The sequence below is a fragment of the Vipera ursinii genome (assembly GCF_947247035.1).
Source record: "Vipera ursinii genome assembly, chromosome: 8".
Lineage (NCBI taxonomy): Eukaryota > Metazoa > Chordata > Lepidosauria > Squamata > Viperidae > Vipera > Vipera ursinii.
In genome coordinates, this window is record NC_139519.1 from 10,173,361 (window position 1) to 10,188,175 (window position 14,815).

Genomic DNA, 14,815 nt, shown 5'->3' on the forward strand with positions numbered 1-14,815 from the left:
TATAAATTGTCAATGATTGGAGTGGGAAGAGAGAATATAAAAAAGTATACAAAATAAGATTACTAGGAGAAAGTCTGTAGGAAAATGTACATAATGTGGAATTAAAAATACAATGTGATTTGGGAATAAACTGAAAGAAATGTAAACCAGGAAAAGCAAGAGTTTCGGTCATAAGAATTTAGGGAAAGAAAAGTCTAACTTCCCCCTTTTATTGTACCCTTTAATATGATTGTTGTTTATAGTCTATTACAGAGCACATCCATGAATGCCAACTAGCCGTCAGAAGACAGGATGAAAACTCCTTAACTGCGCAACACATGGACGGGCTGAACCATAGTTTAAACTGGGAGAGTGTGAGCATCCTAGATCACGCCAAGTTGAAAAATACTTCCATATTCCTGGAATTGTGGTACTGAAACAAATCAGCCATCATCAGGAGCAAAGAGATACACATCATCTACACATCCTTGAAAAGAGACAAATCAAAATTCCAAAAATGAAACAAAAAAGTACAAAATATTTACTCACCAGCAATCAACTACCAAATCAGCAAACACCAACACCAACCATCAAGTAGTAAACAATACCCCAATCAAGGAACTTATCAAAGAGCTACAAAGAAGACTCCCATCCACACCAATTTGGAAAGCATCTTGTCTAAAAATAGAGATCAAATCCCATTCACTTCCATCATTGACGATATTTCCTAGTTTGGTAATGAAATGTCTGCAAGACAAAAGGACCCCAAAGTATTCATGAGCAACAGTTGCTTAAAAACAGCAGTAGTATTAGCACTGTAATACAACAGCTTTACAGTAGCAAAAGCCTGTATCCTAAAAAAAACAAAAACCCTTAATAACAATAATAATAAATCATTGCCAAAAGGGTAAGCATAATAATTCTTTAACAGTTGTTTTGCCTTGTGTCGTTTGCCAGCATCTGATTGAAAGGAACAGACAAAATGAGATTAAAGGAGATTAATGCCAAGGATAAATGTAGAAAGGAACCATTTTATTCCCTGATCTGTTTCTTTATATCTTTGTTTTCTCTGCTTGTTTTGATTTTATCTTCCAAAGCTGTAAAGTGACACATGGTGCTTATGCAACATTAGAATCAGTGGCAGTCAAGGATGCACATATTTCTTTCTTTCTTTCTTTTTCTTCAAATTTTATTGATTTTCTAATATTACATTCACATATTTGAAAAGCAATGTGGCGGCTGGGTTGTAGTAATTCAATTACATGCAAATATTATTAATACAGATTTCAAATTAGTACCATAAACATTTCCTCTCTTTTTCCCTTCATATATACTGTCTATTTGTAGATTTATAACACGTTTTATTCTATCAATCACACAGAAAATAACTTTTCTTACATATATCAATAGTTTTTAGTTTATATACTAGTTGTTTTAGCATACTATCTTTTAGACAATCAATGACCTAATACATTTTTCCAGTTTTAATTTCCACTAAGATTTAAATTCAATGTTTGATATTTATCATTCCTAAGATTTTTAATATACTCCCAATTCCTGTATCGCAGGGGTGTCAAACTCAATTTTATTGAGGGCCGCATCAGCATTGCGGTTGCCCTCCGGGGGCCGGGTGGGTATGGCCAGGGTGGGCGTGGCCTACTGGGTGGGCGTGGCTAGAGTGCGTATGGCCTACTGGGTGGGCATGGCCAGCTCTACATCGTTTGCAACAAGGGTGCCTATGGGGGCCTGGGCAGGAGTGGGACAGATCTGAGGGTCTCTGGCAGAAGGAGGGTCTCTGGGCCAGGGCCAAGGCAGTGGGGGCCATTCCCTCACTGTTTCCAGGATGGCTTCGCAGGCCACATGAAACCACTTCGTAGGCCGGATCCGGCCCCCGGGCCTTGTGTTTGACATGTCTGCTGTATCACTATTCTTCACAAGATCTAATATTCAAAATACATATCTTATCTATTTAACCTCTCACCCTCTCTATCAACAAAGTAGTAATACAATATGATATCCTTCCTTTCTGCTAGTTTTTGATTTTTTAAGTAGTAATCAAAATTTCTTTTTATTTCAGTATTTAATGCTTTTTTAAAAATCCCATTTATATCCCGCCGTTCTCCGGAGACTCAGGGTGGCTTACAATCTAAGAAGCACAAATCAATGTGCTTAGCAATAGCAATTCTATGTATATGCCTGCTTATTAGGGCTTTTGCCCCCCCCAGCGGCATTTTTACAAAGTCAGCTTATTGCCCCAAACAATCTGGGTCCTCATTTTACCTACCTCGGAAGGATGGAAGGCTGAGTCAACCTTGAGCCTGGTGGGATGCGAACCTGCACTAATTGCAGGCAGCTGGTGTTACTTAAGGAGGCATTAGCCCACTGCTCCACCAAGGCTTCCTCTCTCTTCCTCTTGGTATCTGCTATCTCATGCTTAAACTAATAATTTTTATTCTTGATGTTCCATATAGACCTGTTTATTACTTTCATCAATAAGTTTTTAGCTTATCTAGGGCTTTTAAATCTCATATTCTTAGAAGTGCTTTATTGTGTGTCTGGAAAAAGTATTATTATAAGTTAAATTATAAAATACCGATTTGGGGAATTCCTGGACACGCGATAGAGGGCGTATCTATGGGAGTGAGTATGGATATGGTTTCTTATAAGGAACTACTTAGATTGCAAGGGAATGATTGGCAACTTAAACCAGCAGAGGAGTTAAAACAAGAAAACATAAGTTACTCTTGGTTTCAATATACCCAATTGAAAGCTAGGTGGAAGTCAGATCAAAAGGTTGGCATCACAACTACAGATCAAAATTTAGTAAAGCAAATTAGAGATTCAAATTGTGCACATATAAAGAGGATATATAATGCTTTAATTGAATTGGATTCGGAAACGGAACTGGTTAAAGACTGCATGATAAAGTGGGCACAAAATATTCAGGAACCAATTTCGTTGGACACCTGGGAGATAATTTGGGTCAGAAATATTAAATTTACCCAGGCTCAAAATTTAAGAGAAAATTTTTATAAAATGTTTTATAGATGGCATCTGGATCCCAAGAAGCTGTCCAACATGTATCCTAATCTACAGTCTAAATGTTGGAGGTGTGGTAGTTTAGAAGCTACTTATTTTCACATGTGGTGGACTTGTAGAAATATAAAAGCTTTTTGGATTAAAATTTGGTGGAACATTCAAAAGATTTTTAAGAGAAAGATAAAGTTTTCCCCGCAATTGTTTTTATTGGGCATTGTTGTAGATTGTGATGTTAAAGAAACTAACTTGATGTTGAACATGATAACGGCAGCACGGTTACTGGTGGGACAATATTGGAAGAAGGATAGTTTGCCCACTGTAGAAGAATGGGTGTTTAAAGTTTCGAATCTTGCAGAAATGTCTAAGATTTCTGCTTATCTAAAGGATCATTCACAGGAAAGATATATTTCAGTTTGGAGGAGATGGATAAATTATATTCAAAACAAATATGGGACTAAAAAGTATCATTTAGCTTATGAGTAGATTTTAGTGGGATATTGTTATTGGCACGTTGTTTGTAGTTATGTTAAAAGAGAGTTAAAGCGCATCATGAATTTGGTTAATTGTATATTATGCATAATTTTTATTTAGAATATGATTATTGTAACTATAATCCTGTATTTAGCTCTGGGAAGTGGGGGGGGGAAGTGGGTGGGTTTGGGGTGGGAGGGATTTGGGGATATATTGTAAAATTTTGTTTTTGTAAAACTCTTTAATAAAAAAAATAAGTTTTTAGCTTATCTACTTCGTACTCACCTTTACATGACCTTTATGCACAAATCAATATTCAAATTTAGCTATTAGTATTTATACTACTGTTTTAATGACCAATTTTTTTTCTTTATCTCAATTCATAACAATGTCTTATATTCAACATGCACATCTTATCTAATTAAGTATATTCTGTTTTAGATGTTGATAAGATGGTCAAAACTCCATTCTTCTTCAGTCTTATTCTAGCTTTTTTCCTTTGCCAAGTCATCTTCCAAGTCCTTGTTTTTGGGTCATCAAACCAATCTTCTTGTAATGTTATATATATTATTTGATGTTGGCAAAACCATCCCGTCACCATTTTTTTGAGAGGACTTGTAGATCTGGTGGGTCGCCTCTTTATTCTTCTGTATTGACATGGTTGTTTTGAACTGTTTATCTTCTCTTCCAACTGTTCTTTTTCTGGATCCTCCAATTCCTTCTGATTTGTATAGGAAACCTTTTCCTTTTTCCAAGTTGTCGCTGTCTTTTGTAGATTTTCAAATGCCAATATGTGTTGAGCAGTTAATTCTTCTGTCGTCGTATTTGAATGTTTCATTTTTTTATTGTATTTTGTATAGTTGTGGTCAAAGTTTAGGCTTTCATATCTAGGCTTTCTTTTTGTTCCTTCCCATAGCCTCTTAATTTTTCATTGGCTGTGATGAGAGTTTGAATTATTGTTTTCAACACAGAGAGAATTTGTTGATTTTTCTCCATAAGAAGACTTTGTTCCTGATCTTCTTCCATATTAGTATTTTAGACTACAGGCTTTACAGTTAAGCAATCCAAAAGAAAGGGAAAGGTTTTTTTTCTGGGTAAGGAAAACGGAGCCTTTCACAGCTGTTGTTTCAAAATTTTCAAGGTTATATGTCTTATCTATTTCCCTGGGCTGTCAGCCAAGCCCCTGAAAAATAACAGATTAAAATACCAACCATGACCACACGGTGTCGCCTCTACCTTTTTAAACTTCCCTTTGAGTCACAAAGTTATTTTAATATTTTCAGGTTGTTTTTTTTTCTTATTTATAAGGGAAAACCCAGATTTTCAACAGAAATGGATAATTAAAAAATTGCTCCTCAAATTTCTTCTGGTTGATATAAAAAGTCTTTTCCATTTTCAGTGTTGTCAGTCCCTTTTCTGGATATTCCATTGACTGTATTTGTTGGTGAATTGAGTCCTCTGTCTTGGTATTTGATTGTTCCACTTCTTCTGTTACCTTCTGCATTGTTAGTTCTTTAGTTGTAGTCGGAATTTGGGTTTGTATATCTAAGCTGACATCTTGTTCTTACCTGTAACATCTTATTTCATCACAAGCTGAAAGAATAGTTTCATGTATTGCTTTCAACACGGAAATAATATTTTCCTGGTCCTTATCCATCTCTTTCATGTATTTATAAATAGTCTTTATAGTAGGAGTTGTTTGTCAAGCAAGATTTTATAGTACAAGATATTTCATCATCTCATATAGTAACCAATATTCCTCAAATAAAAGAGATAGGAAGGCAATTCCCCACATATAACTCTGAAAGTCAGTAAAGGTTTATATTCGCAGTTCAAGTAGGCCAGTTACAGCTGTTCTCTTACAGCTGAGTTTCTCACAGGTGGTGCCAAGGTCAGAAGAGTCTTATCTAAGGTCTGGGCTTCAAGCCAATTCTCTTTTAGGAAATAAGTTGTAATACCAAACATCGCCACACGATGTCACCGATGCCATTTAAAGTTTTTTTAAATCCAAAATTTTTATAATCGTTTTTCCAATTTTATTTCTTTCTTTTTTTTGTAGATAAAAGCAAAAGTCTCCAATAAAAATAGGAAAAATTTTGGTCCCCAAGTTTCAGGAACATATAAATCCAATTAGATTAAAAATATTCTTTTAGTGCTTTAACTCCCCTGGATAGTCAGTCGCCGGTATTCTTAGAAAGTGGGATAGAAATTCCCTTCCCTCTCTCCTCACAGGGGGAACGATACTTCAGGCAGCTTTTACAGGAAAAGAAAATACTTAGGGTAAAGAGAAGATCGGATCTCACCCAGGTTCATCCACATTGCTTTCGAAGTGCTTGATGGCGAGTTTGACTTCGGCTGTCTGCAGCCTAGTGAGGGGACATATTACCATGGCTGGTCTTTCCTCCACTGGTTTGGAGGGCTGCCCCAGATCGAGTGGAAAGCCTGCCACCCTGCCATGATCAAGCAGGGGTCCCCTCCCTGATTGTTGCCCCTACAGGGTGACGTTTGACCCTTTTCAGAGTCCCTCAGTGGTGTGAAACTAAACGCGAAAGACTGAGCTTGCCTTCAGCGTCCGCAGCAGCTGTGATGGCAAACCGGAAGCAGGTAGTTCTCAATGGAACTACATCACATGGCAGGAGGTATGCAGTGGGGTATCTCAAAATTCTGGCATCTTCATAAGTGATCTAGATGAATGAATAGAAGGGGAACTCATCAAATTTGCAGGCAACTCCAAGCTGGAGGGAATAGCCAAAACTTTAGAAGATTAGTTCAAGATTCAGAATGACTGTGAAAGACTTGAACACTGGGCCCTGTCCAACAAAATGTAATGCTTTGGTCAGAATAAGGGCTTATACATTGGCAAGAAAATGCACCAAATGCACAGATATAGACTGGGTGGTACCTGACTCAACAGTAGCAACTGTGATTGAGATCTAGGTGTTCTAGTATTTATTTTTTATTTATTTTTATTTTTATTACATTTATATCCCGCCCTTCTCTGAAGACTCAGGGCGGCTTACAATCTAAAGCACAAATCAATGTGCTTAGCAATAGCCTTCATTCTATGTATATGCCTGCTTATTAGGGCTTTCACACACACCCCAAGCGGCATTATTACAAAGTCAGCTTAATTGCCCCCAACAATCTGGGTCCTCATTTTACCTACCTCGGAAGGATGGAAGGCTGAGTCAACCTTGAGCCTGGTGGGACTCGAACCTGCACTAATTGCAGGCAGCTGGTGTTACTTAAGGAGGCATTAGCCCACTGCTCCACCAAGGCTTAAGTATGAGTGAGCAGTGTGCTGCAACTGCCAAAAAGACTAATGTAGTCTTATTATGCATCAACAGAGGGATCGTTTCAAGAAATGATAATATTGCTTTATACTGCCCTGGTGAAACCACAATTGAAATAGTATCTACAGTTCTGGTCAAAAAGTGTTGAGAGAAGACAAGATGAGAAGAGAACAGAAGAGAAGAGTAACAAAGATGATAAGGGAGTCTGGAGGCTAAATCAAATGATGAAAGAAGAGGGAACTGGGTATGTCCTTTTCTAACAAAGAGAAGAACTAAGGGTGATATGACAGCCTGTCACAAAGAAGAAGAGGTCAATTTATTCTTCCAAGCAGCTGAAGGCAGGACAAATGTAACAGGTGGAAGATCATTAAAAAAAAGATTCAATCTAGAACTAAGGAAACATTTCCTGACAGTGAGAACAATCGAACCGTTTGCCTCTCAAAATTGTGGGTGCTCCATTACCGAAGGTTTTGAAGAAAAGATTGGACAGCCATTTGTCTATAATGGTTTAGGGCGTGACGTTATGCAACATATTTTTGTTTTTTCTGTTGCTGGCAATGGGGTGGGTGTGTGGGTGCGGGCTGGCCATTTGACACCCTTGGTATAGGGTGTCCTGCCACAGTCAGAGCTTTTGAAATTATAGATAAGATAACCTTTATTGCCATTTTTTTTTACTGTGGGCACAATGGCACACATCAAAAATGAAATTTTTGTGGAGAATGCTGATATTCAGAGGTCTCCAGGGACAGATTTAAATCTGGCCCTTCTTTCTTTATTGCCTACTTTCCAAGTAAAATAAGACTTTAATCCCAGTGCAACAATGCTATAAGTGTATTTGAAATGGCTACTGCCAGTTATGGAATATTGTGCCTTGCCAAGGAGCCGCGTCTTCTCCTTTACAGTAAACATCATCCTCTTATCCAGATGAAAACATCTTACTGACAGCTCATGAATGACAAAGGAAACTTTCTTGTCTTCCCTTTTCGATTGACATTGTGACTCAGGAGGGCTTTCAGCCTGCAAACTCTGTGCCTACACAAATATTTTAAGTTTTTCTTCCCTTACAAAAATGTTTCTATCAACTGATGAGTGGGGTGAAACGGATATTAACTTCCTGGAGAGAATACTTCTCTGAGGTTCTCTGCCTAACTTTTTTTTTAAGGTTAAGTTGCAAAAGGGAAGAATGATCCAAGCATGCTTTGAATCATTTGCAAATCTACCAAGGTCTATCCTACAATTTCCAATGGAATTTTAATGTTTAATTTACTTTTGAATCCTTTTCAGTGTGATATAAATGTAGATGTTGGATTGGATTCAGGATAGCTATGTTTAGGTCTTCAGTTACCATGCATCTCACTGGATGACTTTGGACAATTATTTTTCTTAGCCCAGATTAACTCCCAAGATTGGTGCTGTGAAGGTAAAATGAGAAGTGATGTCACTTCAGCTCCATGGAGGAAATGAGGGAGATTAATGTAAGAGAATAAAATAGATTCTTGAATATAGCTCTTATGCAGCAATTTTCTTAGATTACATTGATGAGTTTTCTCTTTATATTTCTTTTCTTTCACCAAGATAATTTGATTTAGTTCCTAATAACTCCTAGATTATGAAAAAAGATAATAATAGACAAGCAAATACAACACAACAACCACAGGTAAAAAGGAATAAAAAGGAAAAAATATAATTGTTCTAAAATATTTAAAAAGGATTAGAGTAAATATGGCATTCTGTACAAATTATAACAGAGTACTTGGCTATGGTCAAGATTATAAAATAAGATTGATCCAATGATTATAATAACATCTTGAAATGAACCAAATCAGAATGACCAGATTATTTAGTAAATAATAGAAATAATTCTTGACAAGCACCTGCACAGAGAAGACATTAGAGAATAACACGTTCCATCGATTCAAAATTTTTCTACCACTTGGACAGTGTCTGTGTTCGAAAGGGATTTTTTTGTATCCTCCTTCAGGAATTGCTGTTGGGAGGGAGTTGAATTGTGCTAGGGATAAGGTCCTTCTGAATTTTGGAATACTTGTGTGACTGAGATATCTAACCAGTTGGAGAATATGTGCAGAGGAGCTCAAAAAGGGATTTCTGAGAATTTATTTATTTATTAAGAAAATGTATATGGGTGCCCACTCATTCTCCACGAGTAGAGCTGGAGACTCTGCTTACAGCTCTAAATCAATGGCCCACTGTCTGAGATCAGCTGCCAGTCCCTGTTCATGGCCCATCATGATGATGGCTTGTCAAGAAACCCATAAAGCTGCAATGTGGGATGTATTGCATGGCTCCAGGAGCACTAAAACCTATCAATCACAATTAAAGAGGCCTGTCAAGCACACATAACCAAGAGCATTTGTTGCACTCAAAGCAAGAGAATAATTTATGATTGCTACCTCTAATACAAGGACATAAAGAGGTTCACCTCTTAATATAACTGAAAAGAGAAACAGATAATTGAGATGTACTGAAGCTTCCTCTTGTAAAGAAAGGCATGCAAGATAGAGAAAGGCATGCAAGAGGCAACTTCAACCTAGACAAGAACTGCTACATCAGCCAAGAGGGCTGAAGGGTTCTTGAAGCTGAAAATTTGGCAATAAGTCCTTATGAATTTTGTAGAGGGGATGGAAATCCTAAGACCTCCAGATGCTATTAAATTAAAATACATTGACCACGCTGCTTAGGGCTGTTGAGAGATGCCCAGTTGATTGGCAATTAGTCTAAAATAGTCTAAGGGGCTATTAGTAAAGATAATTCAAAAGATTCTTAAGGAAAAATTCTTATGCATAGAGTACATATATCTGTACAAATGTTCACCCAGTGGAATAAAATTCAGGTAGAAAAAAAAACAAAAAAAATAATTGGACTAAGCTAGTGAATTTCTGAGGAAAAGTTGCTGTATAGGTTTTGTTTTCATACTGGAGGTAGTCATGATCTCTCCTTCAAAAGTAAAATATATAGCTACAGAGCGACAAATTAATGGAGGAGAGTAAGTTTGTTCAGTTGAGTAGCAGCTATGAGGAATGACCTCAGTCATGGCATATTGTATTTTTTAATCTCTTCATTCTTTGATCACTTTAAAACAGAACCATGTTCTCATTTCAAGAAAGCTCATTGGGTAACTCATTTTTAAGATGATGGAAAGGAAAAAGCTTTTTTCTATTATGAAAGAAGAATGTAGAAATTTTAGATCGAACTCAGCATCCAACTGAGATGAGAAAAGCATTAAAATCAGGTATACATTTGCTGAATGTATACTGGTTTATCATTTATCCTCCCCTTGAACAGAGAGGTTAAATTCAGCATAAGATATGGCTTCAGGCTACTTTTATAGCTCTTCCCCTAACAGGCTTTGCAATTTTAATTAGTCTGGAGTTATTTCAAGGGAGGACGGCAAGGGCAGAAGTTCTGAAAGAAAACAAGATGGCCACCAAAGAGAGTTTCAAAGGCTCACATACCTCCTTGTTTCTCAATGAAGAGCAGGTTCTTTTGCCTTTGCGCTCTTGGAATGAAGCTGCTGTTTCTACTGTGGACTTCCCCCCCCCCAAAAAAAAATTGCCAAACAGACTAATCAAAAGTAGATTTTCCTCTTTTCTGTTTCATTCACCAAAGATTTCTGCTTTGCCTTTAACAGGAGGGTGGGTAGTGCCCCTTTTTCCACCCTCATCTTTATTGTGCCTTTATACATTTCTATCCCAGGTGGAGACAAAAGGAGAGATTATAAGGGAACACTGGGTCCTCTTAAGGCATTTGCAATGATTCCCTCTGCTCTGTGATTCATCCCAGAGTTCCTCTTCAAATGGCCTTTATAGCATAAAAGGGATCATGGAGATCTTCTAGTCCAGCCCCCTGCTCAAACTGGAGATCCTGTACCATTCCAGGAAAAAGGGTTGTCCAAATTCTTCTGAAAAACTTTCCATGCTGAAAGCAAGCCATTCCACTAATTGATTGTCCTCATTTTGAATGCATATTATTGCAGCTGATATTTGCATCAACATATAAATCCCCTATTTCAGAAAATGGAGGGGCTTTTGAAGGAATTATATGAAGAGATAATAAAGGTTCTTGAGTTCTCTACAAAGTGAGAATCTATTATGGCACAGAGGATTTTTTCCCCTGTAGTGAAATCAGGGATCCCTTAGGCAAATGCATTGGCATGGATTCAGTCAATGCTAGCAATATTGAAAGGATACTAGTTTGCTCCAAAAGTGCCTCTTACTCACAAAATACTGTAAAAACCAACTCTTGGCATTTAAGACCCCATGCACCAGAGGCCCCAAATTTAGTTGCATTAACACGTGAGCCAGGGATTGCTCTGCTGTGACCAATTAATCACCTCCTTTGGGCTTTTGCTTTGAGGGATGCCTTGAACGAACCCTCCCAGCTGTCATTTTTGGAGTGACATGCGCTAAGCCAGCTGGAAAAAGGCCCTCCAGTAATATTGTTACAACTCAGAATTTGTGCAAATCTTTTATCAAACACCTTCTCATATAAGGTCATGAATGAATTTGAAGGACTCTTTCCTTGCTTCTAATTGTCAAATGAGGAAGAGCTCCTGTTGGCTTGAAAGCAGCAAGAGATTGCCAGCCAAATCCAGCCTCCAAAATGATGCAAGTTCTCTTAGTAACTATAAGCTTAGCAGTTTTTCCATATCAAGGTAAGATGTTCTCTTTGGTTCCCTTGTTCAGTTTCTTACTGCTAAAAAACTATTGCATCCAACAGATTGTTATGTTGTTGGTTTTGTTTTGGGTTTGATTTTTGACAATTAGTCAAAATTTGCTCCACTTCAGTTTCTACAGATTTAGCAAAAGAATGCTCTCAAGGATCACATTTGTTCTAAAGTGACTTAAATGGTTTCTTGGTATTTGCTTAAACTTTGTCAAGACACGAGCAGATCCTAAGAGAGAAAAGTCCTAAGATTGTACATTATTCAGCCAAACAGAAGCTAGTGCTATCATTGTTACAGAGAATCTTCAAACTGTACTCTAGATAACATGACACTAACTTTTCTCAATGCAAGATTCTTTATTATCTTAAATTATTTCTTCCCTTCTTTCATTTTACTCTGCAGAAAACCAGGGAGGTCCCTTCCTTCTGTGGGCTGAGATACTTTTTAGATGCCAGTTGACCAGTCTATGGCTCGTCTTCCTGCCTCCCAAATCATTCCCACATATCATTGCAAACAATGACCCTCAATTGATTCAGAAGTTGCCAAACACAATTAAGGGTCAGAGGCTCACTTCAGTAGCCCTGTTTGTTTGTTTAAAAAAATAGCAAGGAAAGATGGGGATGCCCTTACCAGGAGTAATTTATGGAGAACAATATAGGAAACAAGAAAGGGAAATTGCTGCTTATTCTCTGCTCTAAGCAAGAGAGGAATAGTAAGCTTGCTTGCTAGTAGGTGGAGTTGAACCCTTCCCATGTTTCTGGGAGCATCAGGTACAAATGGGTAGGTACATAAATAGGTATGAGGAAGATGTATTCTTCTGTCCGGGGCTGCCATTAGTCTGAGAAGACACGTTTCCCGGGCCAAATACTGGTCTCTGTCTGTCTGTCTGTCTCTCTCTCTCCCCCCCTCTCTCTGTCTGTCTCTGTCGCTCTGTTGCTCTGTCTCTGTCTCAATTCTTTAGGTGTTTGGCTAGCAGTTTCTTTCCCATACCCCGTGGTTATTGATAGTTGAATTTATTGTTTTGTTTCCACTTGCAACTATAAGCGCAACCTTACCCCTCCCTTCCATTAATCTGCTAACAAATCTTCCTCTCAGTTCTGATTGTACATCCAAGAGTACTTGCAGGTGTCAGACTGCCACATTTACAAAATAAGTTAAGGAACAAATATCAGGTGACCATTCAATGTCCATATGGGGACCAACTCTAAATTTTTCAGCTATTAGTCTAATTTTGAAATCACTGAATTATATACATGTTGTTAGGTGCCCCAGTGATAATTATGATGCTGCGGACTCTCCATAGATTCTTTTGAAAGTGAAAGAAATGAAAGTCAGCAAAACTATTAGGATGGCAGTGAAGTAGCATTTCAACTGAAAGGAATTCCTAATAAGCTGCTTTTGCATAGAAATTTAAGTTTGCTTAGCTTTTTGACTAATGGACATGCTAAACCATAATGCAGTATGGTTTACTGAATTGTGTGAATCAAATTATTGTGATTTACAATTCCTGGTGTTATCACTCAGTTTACAAACTTGCACATTATTTATTTCTGATTATTCAAGCTCTGAAATGTTTCTTTTGCACCTGTCCAAAGCAATGTCTCCAGTTAGACTTCCAGCTCTCAAACATCATTCAGCAAATTGCATTCCCAGAGAAAAATCTGGATTTCTGTGCTGTGTTTCACTAGCAAAAGATTCCATTCTTCACTGATAACTGAATAACAAATTGTGTTGTGGATGTGAAAATGGTAGAATAAGATCCCAAAGTAAACAAAACCTCATTTTCTTTTTCCTTATGAAGGGAGCTCTATAATCCTGGAATCTGGGAATGTTAATGATTATGAAGTAGTGTATCCACAAAAAGTCACTGCAATGCCCAAAGGAGCAGTTAAGCAGCCTGAGCAAAAGGTAAGAAAAAGAACTTTCTTTCAACAACAAATTACTTCTTGTCAGCTCACAGAAATGTTGATATTCCTTTGCTGCCATCTAATGGTTATCTGGATTTTGCATTGCAATCTATTTCCACCTTGAATTATTTACTTATTTATTTATTAAACTAATTCATATGGCTGCCCAATTCACACAAAACTGAGGAGACTCCTGGCAACTTACAAACAGAATTTCCTAATATTTATAGGTTATTATAACTAATAAAGTTTTGGGACACACCCAGCCGTACAGTGAGGAGGGATCAAGAAGAGAATTAGCCTTGAGTCATTTCATAGCTGTAACAGATCCAGGACAGACATCCTCTCCCCCCCCACAGTAAATTCCATTAAAGTTTCTCTATCTGTTCTGAAGAGAAGGGAAGCAGTCTAGGGAGATTCCTGTATTATAGGCAGAATACAGTAAAGTACTTAATTTAAACTGTGCATGTCTACATGCATCACTTTGAAATGTAAAAGATGTGTTTCTAGGGCAGACATGTCAAACACAAGGCCCGGGGGCTGGATCCGGCCCGCGAAGTGGTTTCATGTGGCCCACGAAGCCATCCTGGAAACAGTGAGGGAATGGCCCCCACTGCCTTGGCCCTGGCCCAGAGACCCTCCTTTCACCAGAGACCCTCAGATCTGTCCCACTCCTGTCAAGGCCCCCATAGGCACCCTTGATGCGAACGATGTAGAGCTGGCCATGCTCACCCAGTAGGCCATACGCACTCTAGCCATGCCCACCCAGTAGGCCACGCCCCCCCTGGCCATACCCACCCAGCCCCCTGAGGGCAACCACAATGCTGGTGCGGCCCTCAATGAAATTGAGTTTGACACCCCTGTTCTAGGGGAAGATGGTATAGGGCTTACAGCTCAAGATTAGTTCTAAGAATCAGATTCAAGTCCATCACTGGATGACTTCTGAGTCAGTCTATCTGTCCCAGCTCAACCTCATTCACCAAGATATTCAGTTAGAGAATGACATCTTGAAGATCTTGAAGGAAACTAATCAAGCAGAGAAGCAACCTAGAACTAAGGAGAAACTTCCTGACAGTTAGAACAACTAACCAGTGGAACAACCTGCTTCCAGAAGCTGTGAAGGCTCCAACACTGGACCTTTTTAAGAAGAGACAGGACAGCCATTTGTCTGAAATGGTATAGGGTTACCTGCCTGAGCAGGGAGTTGGACTGGATGACCTCCAAGGTCCCTTCCAACTTTATTATTATTATTATACGTTATGCAGGAAACTTAATTTAAGATCTTACATTTCAAATAACTGGATGAAATACTCTAAATCTAATGAATAATTTGGCTATGGCAAATTATTTATTAGATTTAAATTGATACAGATGTAGAGTTGTTAACAGTGTACACATATTATTTGCCTATTTTTTAAAAAAGTAAAGCCTGAACTCTTTGC

The 14,815-nt window shown here is 38.1% G+C and overlaps 1 protein-coding gene across 1 annotated transcript in view; it reads left to right on the forward strand.

The window, feature by feature from the left end:
- LOC310643883 (zinc metalloproteinase-disintegrin-like protein H3) overlaps window positions 1-14,815 on the forward strand; it is a gene marked incomplete at its 5' end in the record, with an annotated part of 78,019 nt that overhangs the window by 37,325 nt on the left and 25,879 nt on the right. The window contains 1 exon segment of the mRNA XM_083368545.1: window positions 13,268-13,374. Within this exon segment, the coding sequence (XP_083224671.1) occupies window positions 13,268-13,374 (107 nt within the window).